Source organism: Alligator sinensis, unplaced genomic scaffold, assembly GCF_000455745.1.
Source record: "Alligator sinensis unplaced genomic scaffold, ASM45574v1 scaffold311_1, whole genome shotgun sequence".
NCBI lineage: Eukaryota > Metazoa > Chordata > Crocodylia > Alligatoridae > Alligator > Alligator sinensis.
The window spans coordinates 372597-390673 of NW_005842355.1; the positions used below are offsets into that span (position 1 = coordinate 372597).

The 18077-nt window shown below is 44.2% G+C and overlaps 1 protein-coding gene across 1 annotated transcript in view; it reads left to right on the forward strand.

Moving 5' to 3' along the window:
* Window positions 1-10377: 10377 nt before the first annotated feature.
* Window positions 10378-18077, forward strand: part of PTPN9 (protein tyrosine phosphatase, non-receptor type 9) — a 35423-nt gene continuing 27723 nt past the window's right edge. Inside the window, exons 1-3 of the mRNA XM_025210553.1 lie at window positions 10378-10423; window positions 11437-11552; window positions 17662-17805. Of these exons, the coding sequence (XP_025066338.1) occupies window positions 10393-10423; window positions 11437-11552; window positions 17662-17805 (291 nt within the window). The 5' untranslated portion in view covers window positions 10378-10392. The remainder of the gene's footprint in view (window positions 10424-11436; window positions 11553-17661; window positions 17806-18077) is intronic.

The window sequence follows — 18077 nt, forward strand, 5'->3', positions numbered from 1 at the left end:
GATAAGTTTAATCAGATCTCTGGCTTTAGGGCAAGTAATCCTGTCAGGGAGCAATTACCATGTCGCATCCTCAAACTGGTGGTCAGGTGCATTAGGGTGGTTTATTTGGTCTTCCTCTCAGTCATCATGTAGTGCTTGCTGTTTCAGACTGACCACTGTTCTGATTTGATATAGCTGATCCTTTGTTCTCTTACTCTGCCATTGTTTCAGAGTGAAATGCCTGTATAGAGTCCAAGGTGTCTTAAAACTCTCGTGAATGCATGTCTACAGTGCGAGAGTCTTTGGAACAACAGCAAAGAAACTGATGTGGATATTGCCCCTGTGGAAAATCAGAGATTGGATTAAAGTTTAAGAGCATGGCTGTAGATTATTTTGTTAACTTTCAACTCTGCGGTTGTAGACAGAACCTCATCTGCTTTAAGAGTTGCGGGTAAACCTCTTTCATCCCTGTGTCTGAGAAGAGACATCCTAAATGAATGTTGGGTTTAAGGAGCAGAAACTGTTAAAAAAAAAAAAAAAAAATCTGGGCAGTGTCTGTGGGGCAAGGGAACGGGGAAGAAAAAGTGGCATTTCTGAAGAGGAAAAAAGTAACTCGATAGTTTATATGTAGAATTAAAGCTAAAAGTACAGCCTACTTGTTTATATCTGGGAAGTGATCAGAAGATGCTGGTGTTAGACCAGAGGTCTGGGATTGCCCTGTAGCTGCCTCACATTCCTCCTGCCTGCCCTTGCAGCAATGCAGGCTGCCATTTTGATTCACTTTCCTTCAGCCCATATCATTCTCAAAAGGATCTGCTCTGCTCGCCTTCCACATCGCTCCCAGAAAGCAATTGGCACAGTTTCATTTGACTAATGCTGGCTCCCCCCTCCCCCCCCACTGTTGCTGCTCTTCTCTTCCTTTTCCTGATCAGAACCATACAGGGTGCAGGGATCGGTATATGAAGACAACACGCTTTCTCTTTTCTTACTCTGTTAAAGGAATGGTCAACATGGTCAAACAGTGTACTGAGTCACATTGGGGAAGGTGATAGTGGCAGAACATCACCCATTCTGTATAGAGAACTAAGGCCCTGTTCAGTAGTATAATGTATATGGTTCAGTGTTAGATCCATTTCCTTACTTTGGATTATATTCTGATGTAATTTGTCCAAGCTGTGCTGATCCACAGGCTTTCTCTTAAGAAAATAGTAAGAATTTCCTGCACCTGTTGGATCCTCCATCTCCTGAAAATGGTAGGGTGTGCAGGGAGACTCCCTTAACTCTAGCATTTTATCACAACTCTCTATTCATCCAAAAAATGGGGGTTCTATGAAGTGACCACACAAGAGATAAGCAGCAATTGAAAAATAATCTGCTGGATGTTTTATTTAAAGCAGGAGTGTCAAACATCCCTGGTATCCTAGGTTGGATCTGGACCATGGGGCTCTTTGCTGGCCAGATCTGGACCTGACAGAGGCAGGGTAAGCATCAGTGGTGGGGTGAGTGGTGATGTACCAGCACAGCCATTGCTTGCCCTCCTCCAAAGGGTGTCCCTAACAGAGTCCCATAGCCCTGAATTGTGTGCCAGGCCCTGCTCACAAATTCCTAGGTCCAGCTGAGCCTTACAGACCATATGTCTGACACCCTTGATTTAAAGGATGCTGTCAGACTGAAAATGGGACTTCTTGCTGAAACTGTGTCACCTATACTACTAGGAATAACACTAAAGGCCCCAGTCCCACCAACATTTTTATGCTTTCTAATTTTAAGTGTGTGAGTTGTCCCAATAGAATAGTACTCATGGTGCCTTAAGGCAAGCATGTGTGCAAGTGTGGGGGTAAGGCTGAGATTATTATAGGGATGAGCTTTTTGGGTGGGCATAGGACCTGAGACTATTGAGAATGGAGAGGGACTGGATTTTAAGAGCTAGGCAATTGCTTGGTAAAGGGGCAGTTTTACATTTAAAACAATGCACCTTGTGGTCTGTTCTTGCCACTTTTCAGTAAGTCAACAGGGCAGCCTTAGTTATGACTCGAATGAGACTCCTAAGAGGCACTTATGGGGTGTTGTTTAGGGAGTAGATGGCATTTTTGTGAATTGTTCCCACATCAGTGTGCTGCCTAGCATCACAGGGCACTGTGCTTCTGGACATGCCCTCTAGCAGAGGGAACTTTAAAAATTGGCAGATGGAGGTCATGGCAAACCTCAAGGTCACTTTTACAAGAGTTGAGATTTTTGCTCCAGTGTCTCTAGGCTATAAAGTCATTGCAGTCTGCTGGCCTAAATAGCTTCTGGAATGTCAGTGGGATTTATTGTTCACTTCCTGCTTTAAAAGAATGTGTGATGATACTTCATGCTGTTGAAGAATTGCTGTATTTCACCCCAGTATGGAATGTATGTCAGCTGTGGGTTGTATGAAGCATTTGAGTCTACAGTGGGAAAACGCTATATAAGGACTAATATATATATAAATAAAATAAAATGATACTTCCATAAGCTGTCATAGCATTTTGATGTTATGTAAATGGAGGCACTGTTAGTCTTATCCCTGCTATATTTATATGGGTTTAGTGGAGGAAAACTTTGTCATCTTGTCATATTGCACTGATTTATAGTCCTATAGCTTAGAACCCTACTGTTATGCATAAGAGAAGGGACAGCATTTACATTTCCTCCTTACATGGATTTCTTGTTACTTTGGCTTTCTTGTTCTTGTGCAGTTAAAATGCCACCATTATAATGGGCTTTGGATTTGGCTTTTTTTTGAGGGGGTAGGCAGGAAGGGATAAAAGACTTGCAGGCCAATTCAGAAAATAATTCCAACAAGGCCAATGTCCTCTCACCAATATCTCCCTAAAAATACCCAGCCCCACATCTGCTGTGACAGAGGCAAGAAATTGGATTTTTTGAAGTACAGCTAAATTAGGCATGCCAAAAAAAATAAGGGGAACATGTAACATGTTTCAGTGATTAGGTAGACTTGTCTGCTTGTATATTATATCTTCTTTCCCCCTGCTGTTGTTTGTTAGGTACATGGCCCCCATTGGTGTAAGATATGAGCCCTTCAGTCTATAGTAGGTTCATCCTCTCACTGTACCCATGAGCTAGGGAAAGTCAAAGACAAGGAGATTAAGTGATATTTCCATGGTCATATAAGAAATGTGTGGCAGAGGAATTGAACTCGGGTCACCCCTGGCCCAGGTTAGCTTTCCACTCTTGGGCCATTCTTCTTCTCTCTTCCTAAGTTTCCAAGTGCGTGTTTTCTGGGAAAGAGACTAGGTCTTTGTATGTGCCTGTACAGCTCCCAGTGCATGCTGGAGGCTAGCACAGTATAAATACCACTTCAGTAATCATTCCATTTTACAAACATCCCATCAAAGAGTGCCTGCATCTTAGGGATGAGTGAATTATTGTATTTTCTTCATTAAACTGGTAATATAGTAGAGAAATGCCTCAAGACTCTATATAAATGCTAATCAGATACATTTATCTATGCCAGCCAAGGGTCTTCTTTAAACTTATGGTTTTTGATCTTATGTCTATGTTACATTAATATAACCCAGATGATCCTTCAGATTAGTGATCAGGAAATATGAGCTTTGTCATGCTGGGAGTAAATGTCTGAATTGCTTATATTACTAAACAGGATACATTTTATGCCTTTTAAATAAAAAACCTAAACACAATTTCTTCATGCTCCTCCATCTCTTTTCCAGATAAGGCTTATATTTAGGATGAAAACAAGCATGAGAAATTGTGGCCCTCAAAAAGTATTGGGGGGCGGGGGGTGGTGTTAGCTTTGGAAAAGTACCAGACATTAAAAATGAAGCCTTCTAGTAAAAGTGCTGTATCATTATAACTATAAATAAAGACGACAAGGTACTTTAATGCAAAAGATACAAAACTTGAGAGACAAAGTCAGGAAATGAAAAAGTTAAACTGCTTTCTAGCCACATTTCCTCAGCCCTGGTTTTGAAAAGGAGCCAGAAACTGACCTCTGTTTGCATCCCCAGATAATGACTGGCAAAGTTTTCAGGCCTGTAATTATTTGTGGCTCCAGCTTCTGTCACTTGGATATCTCAGTGGGCTGCCCCCTGTGGAGATGCTGGTGGGGTCAGGGTCTGTACGACATAAAACTGTGTCCAGAGAATTGTATTCATAAAGTAAGGGAGGCCCAGTGAAGGCAGGCTTGGAGCTCAGGCCCACAGAGTGCTAAGCTATTCATTTCACAGCTGCTGGAGCAATCTAGACTTCCACATGTGCAGCAAAGGGGAGTTATCTTTACCCTGAGCAACTGCAGTTCCTGACTGAATGGTGCATCCTCACCATTGTAGTGACTTGAGTACCTTGAATTCAGTTTCCTTGTTATGGATTTTTGCAGCTCCATAAACTGTAGCAGCCTGTCAGGGCTTTTATTTCCACATGGAAAATGTATGCTGGTGTAAGCTTAGGTGTGAACTTAAAGCACTGTCGTTATATAGATATAACTCCCTATGTGGATGCTCTTACTTCACTATAAGAAGAGCAGTTTTTTTCTAGATTAGTATATCTCACTGTAAAGTAGGTTAAGCTAAGTCTCCAGACAAAAATGTGTCCGTGTGGGGAAGTTGCAGCCATTTAACTATACCTGTATAATTAGACTGGGAAAACGTCCTATATAGGGGAGCCCTGAGGCCAGTGGTTCTCAACCTTTTTAGACTCAAAGCACCCCTCATTAGATTGAAGGCATTTCCCTCCATAACTTCTGTGAATTGATCAGCACCCCTTTTTGAAAACAAATGTATGTATTACAGTATTACTTACCTCCTCGCAGAGGCGCCAGACAGTGGGGGTAGAGGAATGGCTAGGCAGGGATGAGTCTGCATTCATCTGTTTATGTCCTTGCATCTGGCTTATATCTTTGTACCTTGTGGCACTATTTAAAGGATCTCATGGTACCCTGGCACCCTGAATCACTGCCGTAGGCACACAGATCCTATCTTCTACCTCTGTCTAGTTACCATATCCTGTGGTTCCACAGGTTTTTACCACACTAGCATCTGAACACAAAACGAACAAAGAACAGATGCAGCAATATGTATGTCAACATAGAAACACTTCCATTTGACTGTGGGAAGCCTCTTCTCTGTAAGAACCATGTGTAGGGCAGGCATGCCAAAGGTTCTCAGACTTGGCTTTCTACAGTCCATTTTAAAGCCTCTTTTAATTTTAGTGACAGCAGAGTAGGCTTGGAATTGAGTGCTTTTGGAAATGCCACTTGTGAAACTATTTTAGGCTAGCTTTTTTTTTTAATTGGATGCATTTTTTGTCTCTTGGCTTTTCTTAATTCAAAAATGCATACATCCTGTAATAGCATCTCCAGCTGAAAGGGGATTGTTGAGGAAATCGAGAGTGAAAACAGAAGTCCTAATGAAAGGGGGGTGATGCTTCCAGAACTATAGAGTGTGCGGTTTTGAAAGCCATAACACTCATGGAGAGACTGTTTCCTGGCAATAATGAGTACAAATGGCAAAGCATGATAGGAAAAGGGTAGAAGTTCTACACAGACGTCTAACAAAGAATTATATCCTTAGCTGAAACGGATCTGTTTCAGCCAGCAATTGCACTGAGATCTCTGCTTTTCGCAGCAGTTGGCCTGCTTGTTTGAGCTACAGGCCAACCCGCCTTGCTATCATTAGTAAACTTGTAACCAGGCATTTGCAAAGGGTGACCCATTGCCTACTTGTGGCCAAAAAGTATGCACCTGGGATCTGCAAAGGGACATTTAATGGTGGCCATCCTTGATAGAAGCAGCGGATCAGCAAGACTGTAGGTATTGAGTGTTCAGTAGTCATTTGAGTTTGGCAGTGAGTGACACTGGATTCTTCTTTTTGTGTATGTAAAGGCCTGTTCTGTGACCTACATTGAACATATATTTTGTTATGCACCCATGAACAAAATGTTATGAATCCCTGCCTTAACACATTCAGTGCAAAAGGTGAATGTGCCCAGCTTCCTTTCTCTGTGAATATTTTCCATTAAAGCAGGGCCTAAACCCAGCTGCCATTTAAATGCTGGCATTTAAATCCTCTGTTCCTCCTACAGAACCAAGATAGTACAATGGAGTCACTGGTAATGTAAGATTTCCTGTAGACCTGGAGGGATCAGCTCTGGAGAAGCAGGGGTGTGTAGTTCAGCTTCCACCACCATTCACTCCTTCTTGAGTGAGCTGGCCAACAAGGGTGTCTTGTGATGACCTTATCTACTGGGAATGGAGAGCACTGATTCCTTTCTCAGAAATTACTCAACTGAGTTCCTCTGAGAATCCCAGAATTTATTCATTCCAGGATGCACTCGTACATGTGCTATATCATCTGATTTTGTTACGCAAGTTGCTATACAGCAAAAAGTCCCAATCTTTCTGAGAGAGAGACCCCCCCCCCATTCATCACCTAAGTTAATTGGCCTCATGTGCATAAATATTTCCCTTTTCAACAACTGTGCTGGAGATTGACTGAAGATTTAGAGAGACTTATTATGGCAAGCAGAAAGTTCTCCCTGTATAAAATAAGTTTCTGGCTACTGAGAGAGCTCTGCTTGATTTCAGCTGCCTCCCCCCATCAATTGTAACTGCAGGCAGCTAAGAGAATGATCCTTTGCAAATATCTTTCCCCTTTAGCTGTTCTGAATATTATGCATCAGCATGTGTTTAGCTCAGCAAAGAAAGTATGATGCTGAGTGTTCTCAGAAAATTATTTTTCAATTGTAGTATAATTTCTAAAGCTACCTTTTGTAAATCAAAGGCATGGCACTACCCTCTGGTGTGGGCCATGCATCTTTCACATTGGTGGTTATGATTGAACAGCACAGGCTGTTCTAGATAAGATGTGATCCTGGACTCTATATAAGCTGAGTACATGCATTCTGCTGGTGGGGGGGTTCTCTTGGGGTGGGTGGGGGGAATGTAATGCATCTGTGTCTTACTGAGAGAGTGCCCAAGGTGCATTGTGCAAAATAAAAGTACAAATCCCTGCTGTGAGCACTCTGTGTTTGAAGAGCCCTGTTGTCTTCTTCAACCCCCCAGGGATTATCCATGGTGCAGAGGGCTGTCTACTTGGTACTGAATCATCTTAGCACCTCTGTGCTGCCTCCTCTCCATGACCTGCAGTGCTAGAGAGTAGGGGGTGGAAGGACAAAGATAGGACAGAGCATAGTGCTTGCTGACTATTCCCACCCAGAGTCTAGGGCAGCGGTTGTCAATCATAGTGGTGTGGCTCCCTGGGGTGCTGCAAAATCCTTCTAAAGGTGCCACACAGCATCCACACTGTTGGATGTGCAAACACCTACACATGCCTCACAAGATGAATCCAGAGATTTCATGGGTTCCATAGACATTAGGGCCAGAAGGGACTTCATAAGATCATCGGGTCCAGCCCCCTGCCAGAGACTTCAGGTAGGATTCTGTAGTGTCAAAAACATTCAGGCCTGTTGTGGTTTTTCAGAGTTCTTTGCAGCAGAAGTACTCTGTTTTTCTATAGTCAAGAAATGAGAGCAAGCTAAGAGCTGGGATTTTCTGAGAGGGGCCTTGAGTCTAACCTTACACAGTGCTGCTTGAATCTACAGAGGTTGAGAACTACTGACCTAGACATAAATATGAGCAGCTCTGAGGCTATTCTAACTGGCATCAAGGACTGGATGGGCCCTCACTACATCCATGAAATTCAGCAGAGGACACTCAAAGCTAACTTTGTCCTCTTCCACTCAGTGAAGGAACAGAGGTCCAAACAAATGTTTAAGCAACCATGGTGTTACTGACTTGGGCTAAGTGAGTAATCCAGATCCAAAACATCTGTTTTCTTCATGGCTGAAAAGTGTCATTTTTTTCCCCTCCCACACACACAGATAGCTCCAAAATAACTAAATGTGCTTTCTGCAAACTTTTTGGGGGTGGGGGTTGGGATTCAAGAAATCTCTTCTGAGCTGAGCTCCTTGTGTGACAAATTTCAGGTAATTCTGTGAGCAAGCTCCAAGCTGGTCGGGGTTAAGGTAGAAGCCTCATCTGATACGGCTGAGGTGCTCTGATATCTCTGTGGATGGTTGGGGTTGGTCAGCTGTGCTGCCAGCTTTTGTTGTGTTGCCTGTCCAGTGGGAAGAATTCAAGCTTCCCTTTTTCCTGCCTCCTTCCCTCTCCCTTCTTTCTGCTTATGTAGTTGGGCACTCAGTGTCCCAAACGCAAGTACCATCTGCTGGAAACAGGATGTGCCTGTGTTAATAATTGCATTAGAATGTGCTGCTTACCACCTGTTTGCGTCCCTGGGGTCTCTAGCTTGAGGGTTCAGCTGAGATAATTTTGGAGGAGGTGTAGGGGGTTTGCAGGAAGGAAGGACAGCACCACCCCAGCTCCCTGAGGGAACACAAATAAAAACATGCATCATTAAAAGACAAGTGATGGAAAGAGGACCATCAAGCATGTGACACCATTGCAAATAGCATCCCCTAGAGGAATGACTTCTTGTTATTGAAAGCGTATTTAGGATGGCAGGTTACAGGCTGCTTGGGCTCAACCTGAAATCTTGGTCAGTGCTGACCGGGGCACTGCCAGAATCTTTTGGGGAAGGTCCTAGCTCACAGCACTGTTTGGGAAAAGCTCCAGAGTCCTGGGGGGTTAGCTGCTATGGACTAGTTGCTCTTCTGAAAAGTGCTAGCTGCTGGAGTCCCAGCCAGCTTTGATATGAACTGATTGCGAGGAAATTTTTGCTGCTGGAGTCCTCTTTCAGTGCCAGAAGGGCAGCATTCTAGCATGGCTTCCACACGGGTTTGTGGGACACACAGGCACCTGAACTTAGGTGGACACAGGTCCTGTGACCTATGTCTACACAGAAGGGAGAGACTTCCCACCGGTGCTAATACTGCTACAGCTCCATGGCTGACAGGAGCAGAAGGAGCTTTGCTATAGACCAGCCCCATGACTGAACACCACTGTATCGTAAAGTTGCAGCCTTGGTTGTATGGTGGCCAGTACTCTCAGAAAGATAGGGCTGGCTGGGACCTCAGGAGGTTAGCTAGTGCAGAATCATCACTGTCTAAAGCAGTCCAGATAAATGCTTGTCTAAGCCGTGCTCAAAAATGTCTAGTGATGGAGACTCCACCCTCTTGCTCTAATTATCTGTTCCGGCCTTTAACTACCCTCGTGGTTATAAAGCTGTTCATTAGGGACCTGGTTTTGGTTGGAGTCTGGGCAGTGGTTCAGTGAAAATAACAACCATGTCTACACTAAAGCTATGCTTTTGCCAGCCCTGGGGGGAGTAGGGAAGGGAGGTGGGTTGGGCAAGTGGTGGAGAGGGGGAAGGAGCATTTTCCTCTCCAGTGTGCTTGTTTAAAAGGCAGCATGTACACAGAGTATTCTCTGTGTACCACTGCCGTAGGAGCAGCTGTGCTTATGGATAACTAAAAAGCCAAGGGTCCTGCTGCCTTGTTAAGCAAACAACTTCAGCAGGGTAAAGCAGGGAAGTGAAAATGGAAGGACCCTGGTTTCCTTGCAAGAGCAGCGGTCTTGCCCTCCTGGTGCCCTTTCAGCTATGTTGGGAATGATGTCAGGCTTTTCTTCAGAGCCCTACATTTTCCCAGCCTGGGCCAGTCACACATGGCTGGTGAAGTGCTGATAAACTCAGGCCCTTCACTTCCTCCTGTAGGAAGTCATTAACGCTGAGGAGCTTTTCATGCTGAATAGCTCAGAATAATTCCAGTCAGTCTGGGGCTTTCAGGCTCTCCAGAGCTGCCTGACACGCTACACCGCCGCCTCAAGCGTCCAAATTTTTTCCTGTTCCCTCTGTGATGTTAGTACTTGAAAGCCGGCATTAACTGTTTTTTGTTCTCTATTTATTTATTGATTGATTGATTTATTTATTTCTTGCGGTGTTTGTTGTTCTTGCACAATGCTTGGTATCATGGAAAATTCCTTAATTTCGGAATGGCTCTTCCTGTTTGCTGTCTTGGGATGGGTGACTTCAGTTCATTATGCCTGTTTGTTTGGCTGTGTCCTTTCTGCTGGGGTTTGTCTGGTGGGGCGGGGGAGGAGGAAGCATATTTGAATCCTAAATAGGTGAAGAAAACACACCACCACCAGACAGATGGCCTGTGTGCTGGAGCCAAGGGGTCAGCAGCATTGTGAGAGCATCCTTTGTGTGTGCACCTTTTGAAGCAAGAAGTTGTTTGAGGCAGTAGCCATGCCAGTCTTTCTCTCTGTCTGTCTCACAGTCTCTCTCTCTCTTTCTTTTCTTCTCTATCTCTCTCTCATCAGGAGTTCAAAACATGGAGGAGGAAAATCCTAAGGAACTCTGAGCTTCCAGTACCGTGGGACAGTCTGAGAGCTACGTTGCATTAGAAAAGATAGGTCTTACTGGAGCTAGGAGCTCCTTGGAGTTGTCTTACTGCATGCTATTTAACAGCTGTAAAAATGTGGGAGGTGAATTGAGAATATTAATCTTAATTTTGTTTTTTTACTACAAAAGACATCATGCTCTGCCATCTGCTGTTTGGCGTGGCAGTCCATAAAAAGGCCAATAATTGAAAGTGGAGTGAGAGAGAAGTTCAACTTTAAAAAGCAGAATCTTTTATTCTCTATCCCCACCCATTATATTTAACCCTTTATAATCTGATTAATACTCTTCTTTATTAAGCCTGTCTTAATCCTTCTGGCTCTTTCAGGGTTTCTTTTTACCCAAAGGGTAGTTTGGTTTTATGCTGATGTGTGCAGGCCTGCTTGCATTTAAAGGTGGATCTGTGCTGGCACACTTAGCTGGAATTGTATGTGCCCAGAAAGTTAAGCTGGAAGGCATTTTAACCCCAAATACAATAAACTGTTTAAAATGAAGTTTAGCTACTGTGGGGAAAACGTAAGAAACACTTTTTAGATGATGGGTGCTACCGGATAAGGCACTGGATTGGGAGTCAAGAGACCTGGTTTCTATTTCACTTCGCAACCATCCTGATTGTGACCTAGCACAAATTACCCTGTTGTACTATTGGTTTGTCTTGGCCGCTTGGATTATGAAGTTGCCAAGGCAGCGAGTGTCTAAGTAGCACCTAGCATGGTGAGACTGTTCTTAGTTGGGTCCTCTCTGACACTACTATGATTAGGAGCTCCTTGGAGTTGTCTGGCTGTGCACTAGTTAAGAGCTATGTTTTGAAATTTTGGCTTAGATTATTGGAAGTCACTTGGGTGATCAAACGGGCACATTCCTTGCACAGACAAACCAGTAAAATTCTGTCTTCTGCTAAGTGCAGTCAGCTTTCATTGACTTGAGTGGGAATTGTAATCACATAGCTCACATCAGAATTTGGCTTGCAGTTGTTCACACAATATGTGTGGGGCATTAAAAGCACAAATAAAGGCATTGTAAAAAAGAAACGAAAACATTGAGTTTAACCTGTCAAGACCCTTGTTGAGAGAGGCCTGTGTTGTTCCTGTGAACGCAGATGTCCAAGTTGCAGCAAGGAGCAGTCCTCTCTTAGGCTGCCTGCTTGGAAGGGTTTCCCTTGTCGCCAGTGCCTGCCTGGGAAACAACAGAGCAGTGAACCTTGGGTCTTGGCAGGTAAGTAAAAGAGGAAATGAATTTCAAAGATTTAGCTTTATAAAGTGTTTGTAAGCTTTTGGCTTGCCCCTGGGTTCTGTGAATGAAAAAAAAATTGAAAAGCATTTAATTTCCTTTTATTGGGAATTATTTTTTCCCTTCAGAGTTTTATTTAATGTGTGTTATGTCCTATGCTGAATGTGTGGTTATAATGTGCTTTACACTGCCCTGCTCCTGTAGCTTCATTATCTAGGTACATAGACAACTTGCATCCTCAATCAGGTTTTCATGCTGCAAGGAAACTCAGGAGTGTAGCACTAATCCTCTCTGCTGCTGACCCAGGCTTAAATGTGCCAATGCCAAAGGAGACACTGGAAGATGCAGAGCTAAAGCCAATGAAAATCCAGGGCACTTCCATTGACAGAAGTGTGCAATTTTGCAATTGTGCTGGTTCAAAACCCTTTCTTATAAACTAACTTGGGCCCTAATCTGACTTTGAAAATTAGATGAATAGTCAAAAAGCTGGAGCTGTTCAACTCTGATTGCAGTTCTTGATTGTTCATTTGGTTGCCAGTTTGTAAAAGTGACTGATTTATCCTAGTTAGTGTGTTGGCTTGTTGGACTGGGAGCTTTAAAGGAGATTTAATTTTTTTTTTTAAAGATTTAGAGCGTTATGTTTTCCACCATGGATCTCACAGGTTTTATGACAAAAAAACACAAAAGGTGTCCTATGTGAATCACTTTGCAAGCATATTTATTCTTCAGATGTACAAGGCTCCTCACTGTTCAAACTTACAGTTTCTTAAAGAAAAGAAATACATCCCCAGCCTACTGACTGGTTAGGTTTAGCTCTCTCCATCTGTCTTGGATACTTTGTCCCTGTTACCAATTTATTTGCTTTTGGGGCATCTACCGGGCTATGCATTTTTCAACTCAACCATACTAAGGCCCAAACCCAGTAACTGTTCATTCACATAGACTCATAGAGACATAGGGTCAGAGAGGACTTCAAGAGTTCATCAAATCCAGCCCTTTTGTCCAGTGCCTGCTCAAGGTTGGATTATCCCTGTTTGAATCATCCCAGACAAATGTTTGTCTGACCTACACTTAAAACTGCTACAGTCTCTCTGTGTTGTGTCCCAGTGCTTGCCTACCCTCAAAGTTAGAAAGCTCTATCTCATATCTCACCTAAACCTCCCTTGATGCAATTGAAGTTCCTTACTTCCCTTTCTGTTCTATGTGGACCCAGAGCCCACATGTTATTTTCTGCACCCTCCAACAAAACTGAGCCACTTGTACAAGAAGGAAGACTTCTGAAGGCCAACACAGTTCTATATTCAGTTGTCCTGTCCTTCCTTGATTCTATCCCCTCACTGCGCCCCTTTCTCCAGTCACCAGTGGAGTCGCCCGTTTCCCTGCTAGGCATTTCTACATCTATTTGGGAACAATAATTTGCTTCTCATTATTTGTACCTATTTGGGAACAATAACTTGGTTCTTATTATTCATTAGACCAAATTTTTCTTTCCCAGGTTGAAACTTCACTAATGTTTCTAGTATCTAAAAGTTTTCAAATCTACTTCTGTTTCTGCATGTCCTCTTGGCTGTTGTAGAAGCCCGTAAAATGAGGGAGGAGGAGGGAAAATCTTGGGAAGAAAACTGCTTGGAAAGAACACATTTCTCAGCCTCCTGTGTTTCCTAGCTCCCATTGATGAGCTGCTGCTATGCTGTGATTATGCTTTGCACTACTTCAGAACTGTCCCAGTTTAAAGTTCTGTCTGAGGAATACAGGCACCACCTTGCTAGGGCTCTGGGGAGTGCCATCGTGAGATCGCACAGCCAGAAAGGAGATACAGTTCATCTCCTAAACCAGAAGTGTAGCCACCATCCTGCAACTCTGTTCACACTAGTAAGCTCTGCTAAGAGCCAGAGCCTATTGACATATGCCCAGTGCTATGCTATATTACTTCTGGTTCAGATAAGCTCCCAAAATGGAAGAAGTGTAGCCACCTTTGTGTGACATACACAGACACTGGGGCAGTACAGGCAGTCCTCGGACTTACAACACAATTGGTTCCTGAAAAATGCATCTTAAGTCGAAACGTAACTCGGAACCGATTTTTTCCCATAGGAAACAATGTTATAATGGGGGATTGGTTCCTGAACCAAGGCCCGATGCCCTATTTTCACCAAAAATAACCAGGAATTTTATACTCGGTCAATTATAGATGAGTAGTATAGCTACATTCATATATTTATATTTTAAATAGCATTTATATTGATTTGGAAGGACTTCTTTGAGGTGACTTTGCTGGACTTTTTGAAGGGTTCTTGGTTGGGGTCTTCTCAGGAGTCTTGGCTGCAGGTTTTTCTGGAGTCTCGTCTGCTTTCTTAAAGAAAGTGGTCAAGGAAGTTTGGACAAATGTTCTCCAGGGAGATGGGTGACGCAGCGAACTTGTTCACTGATGTGGCGTGGCGTCGGATCAAGCCTTGTAAAGTCAAAACTGAGGTCAGAAAGTTGAAACAGGGTGTCAATTTATAAATGTAACTTGAAACCTTGTAAGTGGAGGACTGCCTGTATTGTTCCTGTTCAGGCTGTCATAATGTTGCCAGCTTTAGTATAAATACAGAGTAAGGTCCTTGCTTATCCCACAGAACTTGGCTAATTGTATCCACTTCTAAGGGGAAACTGCAACATCTACAGAGAGGAAGTAGCAGGAGTAATGTCTAGGGAGAGGGCGGTAATAAATTTGTCACATCTATGAACACCATGCCATTTACAATGGTAGATTAGCTCATTTACCTGCTGTACAGCCCAGTCTGTAAAAATGGTTCCTAAATTCTGAGCTGGGGCAACAGGCTGGCCAGCAGGAGGCAGCTTCAGACTGTTATTTCTCTGGAGTTAGAGATGCTTTCAGAGTTGCTTAGTATTTTTTTTTTTTTTAAAGTGCAGCTGTTCAGTGTTTGTATTGCAGTATGAGATTGTTATATTCAATCTCTGTGCCCCACTGTGCAAGAGGCTGTGCAGACACCTCTTAAGAATCAGTCCCTGTGGCAATGAGCTTCCATGTTTTGTCTCTCTCATCTGTTCATATTGTAAGGGTAAACTGAAGCACAGGGAGATTAAATGGCTTGCCCTTGGTCATGCATCAAGTCAGTGCCAGAGCCAGGAATAGAACCCAGGAGCCCTAAAACAGTCCAGTGCCTTATTCACTAGCAGGTCCTAGGCCGCTTTGAAGATGTTAAACCATTTGTGGTCTCTCTGGTGAATAGCCCAGGGTTTCAAAAGTCATCATGAGTCAGACCCTAATGCATTTTGGGTTCTTTTTATTTGCCATCTGTTTAAGTTTTGAAGTCACATCCCCAAACTTCTCTTGCAGTGTTTAGATCTAGAAACTTTTTAAATGAAAGCCATATTCACATGACTCCAGGTGCTAGTACTTTAAGAAGGACACCAAATATCATGATCCTGGCAGTAAAATCATGAGGATTGGCATCCTCATGTAGCCTGAAGCAGGACAATGGTGTAAATTAACCAAGCAGTCTTCTTTCATGCTGCGCAATATACCACATTCTCCAAAGGGCTCTTGGCATCTTTCTTGTTTCTCTTCATTGAGACATTGTCAGTTATTTATTTTTTAAATTAAATTATTTTCATCCCAGCAGGGGTGGAAGTTTTTCACTGTGTTTTCACAGCAAAAAAACATGGGGTTTTGTTGTTATGGGATCTTTGCAAAAGCTCATCAGGAGGTCAGCAAAAATATTATGACTACAAAAGTGAACCATCATCTTGGAGAGCCCACAGGGGAAATGACAGCCCCGGCCCAGGGCTACAGACACGTGGGCTTGTGGAATTCACTGGCAATGTGAGGTGTAGCAAGCAGCAGGATCTGGCCCCACTGTGTTGGCTGTAGTTTTATTTCCTCCTTCCTTGCCCTCATCTTCCTTTGTTCGCTTTGCCCGTGCTGTCCAATCCTCAGACCGCTACTGACTGCTTCTCCTCTGGCTGTAGAGAGGCATTGGCCTCTTCCCTCATCGGTCACTTTGATGTTTGTTGTTTCAGTCCCTCAAGCTTGTTTCTCTGGTTTGGTGTTTAACTGGTTCCCAGTTAACATGGTGTTTCAGAGGGTGGGGACAGGGTTAGTAAAACCTTCTGCTGATGCCTCTGTCTTTGTCATCCACCCTTTTAAATGGTGCATCTGTCTGTCACTCTTCCTGCCGGGTTTTCAGTGAAGGAATGCCTGGGGTTGGGGCTCCTAGTTGCAGCTGGTTTTTAAGCCCATGTGGCGCTCAGCTCTGAGCAGTTGTCTCGTTATCTTTAAAAAGCAAATACCTATGGGATTTGCCTCCCAAACCCCATATAAATACTTCTGATGGGCATGCAGGGACTCCTGCTAAACCCAACCCTTGGATGTGCTGCAGCAGCCTCAAACTCCTATATCCTACCTAGAGCTTTTAGTTCCTTGCTGCTCCATGTCTTTGCCCCTGTACCCAGAAGCACTGTCCTTTACTTCCCCACAAGGTCTTGGGTCTTCTGCCCCTCCTCTTGGCTTTTACCAAGCCATTTGCTTCAACTTTGTCCCTCGTTTTCAGTCCCTGCCACTGGGTTGTTTCATCCTTTACTGTCCTGATACCTGCAACTTCCTCCTCTCCTGTCTTCTCATTCTTGGCAGCATCCCTCAGCATAACCCTTCTCCCATCCAGAGCTCCTCTGCCCTGACCAGCCTCCCTTTTTCTTGTCTCTGCACTGGCCTTGCCCTTTCTTCCATTCCTGTGTGTGTGCCCTCCTCGTGGCCAGGGGCCTGTCTCCAGAGGTCCCCCCTCAGCCTGTGGCCGGGCACTGTTTCCACCCTCTCCCTGCCCTGACTGCTCCTGATTGTCCCACGTTTTCACTCTTTGTGGCCTCTCCCTTACCTCACCTGACTGCTAGAGCAGTCTTCCCACCAGAAAACGCCTAGTTCCCTCCATTACCACGGAAGGTCCCGATTGCTCCATGCAGCCTTCAAGTAATTACCAGCCTACCCTATGTGTGGCATGTGTTGTGTTGGATTGTGCCTGCTTTGGCCTTTAAACTGTAATCTCTGCGGGAATGGTGTGGGGGGAGCCTGTATTTGACATTTATTGTATGGAAATGAGTGTTTCCTTCCTGTACCGTATAAATAATGCAGCCTGAGGCAGAGGAGAATGCAACGGACTCTTGGATCTTATGTCTGAGAAGAGCAGAGCAAAGTGCTGGGAACATCATTAGCTGTGTTGCTTTGCCTTACTTTGGTGTCCTTGAAGTAAATAATTTAGGGTAGTAATGAGAGCACAAAGTTAGTGTTGGAAGGAGATTAACTTGGGTTTGAGGTGGGGCATGCCTCTCAGGGCATGGCTGAGAACAATAACCCCTGATGATAAGGGAAGGAGACTGGGACTGCAATGCCTCCAGCCACCATGGGGCCTGCCAGGGCATTCTGAGCAGGTGTCCAGCAGGTCCCCGTCCTTGCTGAATGCATTGCCACCCTGTGGGCTTCCAAAGCACAGTGGTTTTGCAGGCTCAGCCCAGGGACGCGGGTATAACTGATCACAGGTAGCCATGACCTCTGTATCTTATCACTCCCTGTGCCTCTTTCAGCTGCCATAGCAAGCAGCACCAGTTTTGGAGGCTTGCATTAGAGGAGAATAGCAACTGGATGCCTTAGCTCACAGAGCACCAGTGAATGATCCTGGCTCTTTCATGGCTCAGTTACAGAGAGCACTGGTTTGTTCTGACTGGTCTCATTGGCTGGCAGGGTTGGTGATGAAGAGTGATGCTGCAGTGATTGGTACAGCCTGCTATACAGTGGCCCTGTAGAGCGTCCAATCATCTCATGTCTTTCTCTCTCTGGTTTTACAGGCTGCTTTTGGCTGGGGATTTGCATTAACCTGGGAGCTCAGCTCCCAGTTCATTGTTTTCACCTTTATCCATCATGTATCACCTCTTCATTTGGTTCTGCGTACATTTTTAGATACAAAATGGGGTTAGACTGGACTTTGGAATAGTTTGTGTAATAAATTACTTCTTTGCCTTGGGATTTAACATGTATAAATACTGGTAAGTTTCTGTTCCCTCTCTTCTTACCATGTGTCTCTGTCTCTTTCTCAAATAGGCCACCAAGCAGTTTCTGGAAGAGATTAACAAGTGGACTGGACAGTACAATGTGTCTCCGCTTTCCTGGAACGTTGCTGTCAAATTTCTCATGGCCCGGAAGTTTGATGTCCTCAGAGCCATTGAACTGTTTCATTCCTACAGGGTATGTGAGCAGAAATGGTCTTGATGGGAGGGGGAAGGGGTGTGGGGAGGTTGGATCAAGGCATGGGTTTTCCCTGCTGTTCAGTGATTTCATGCACAGCAAAAAAGCTGTTCTCAGGGAGTGGGGGTGGGGAGGGGGGTTCTTTCCTTGTCTTTTGACATTTGCTGTTTTGGTGAAAAAGCTATCTGTAGCCTTTCAGATATGCAAAATCAGCATGAAAATGTACCAGCCCAGGTACTAAATATATCTTCCCCCCCCCCCCCCCCCCCCCT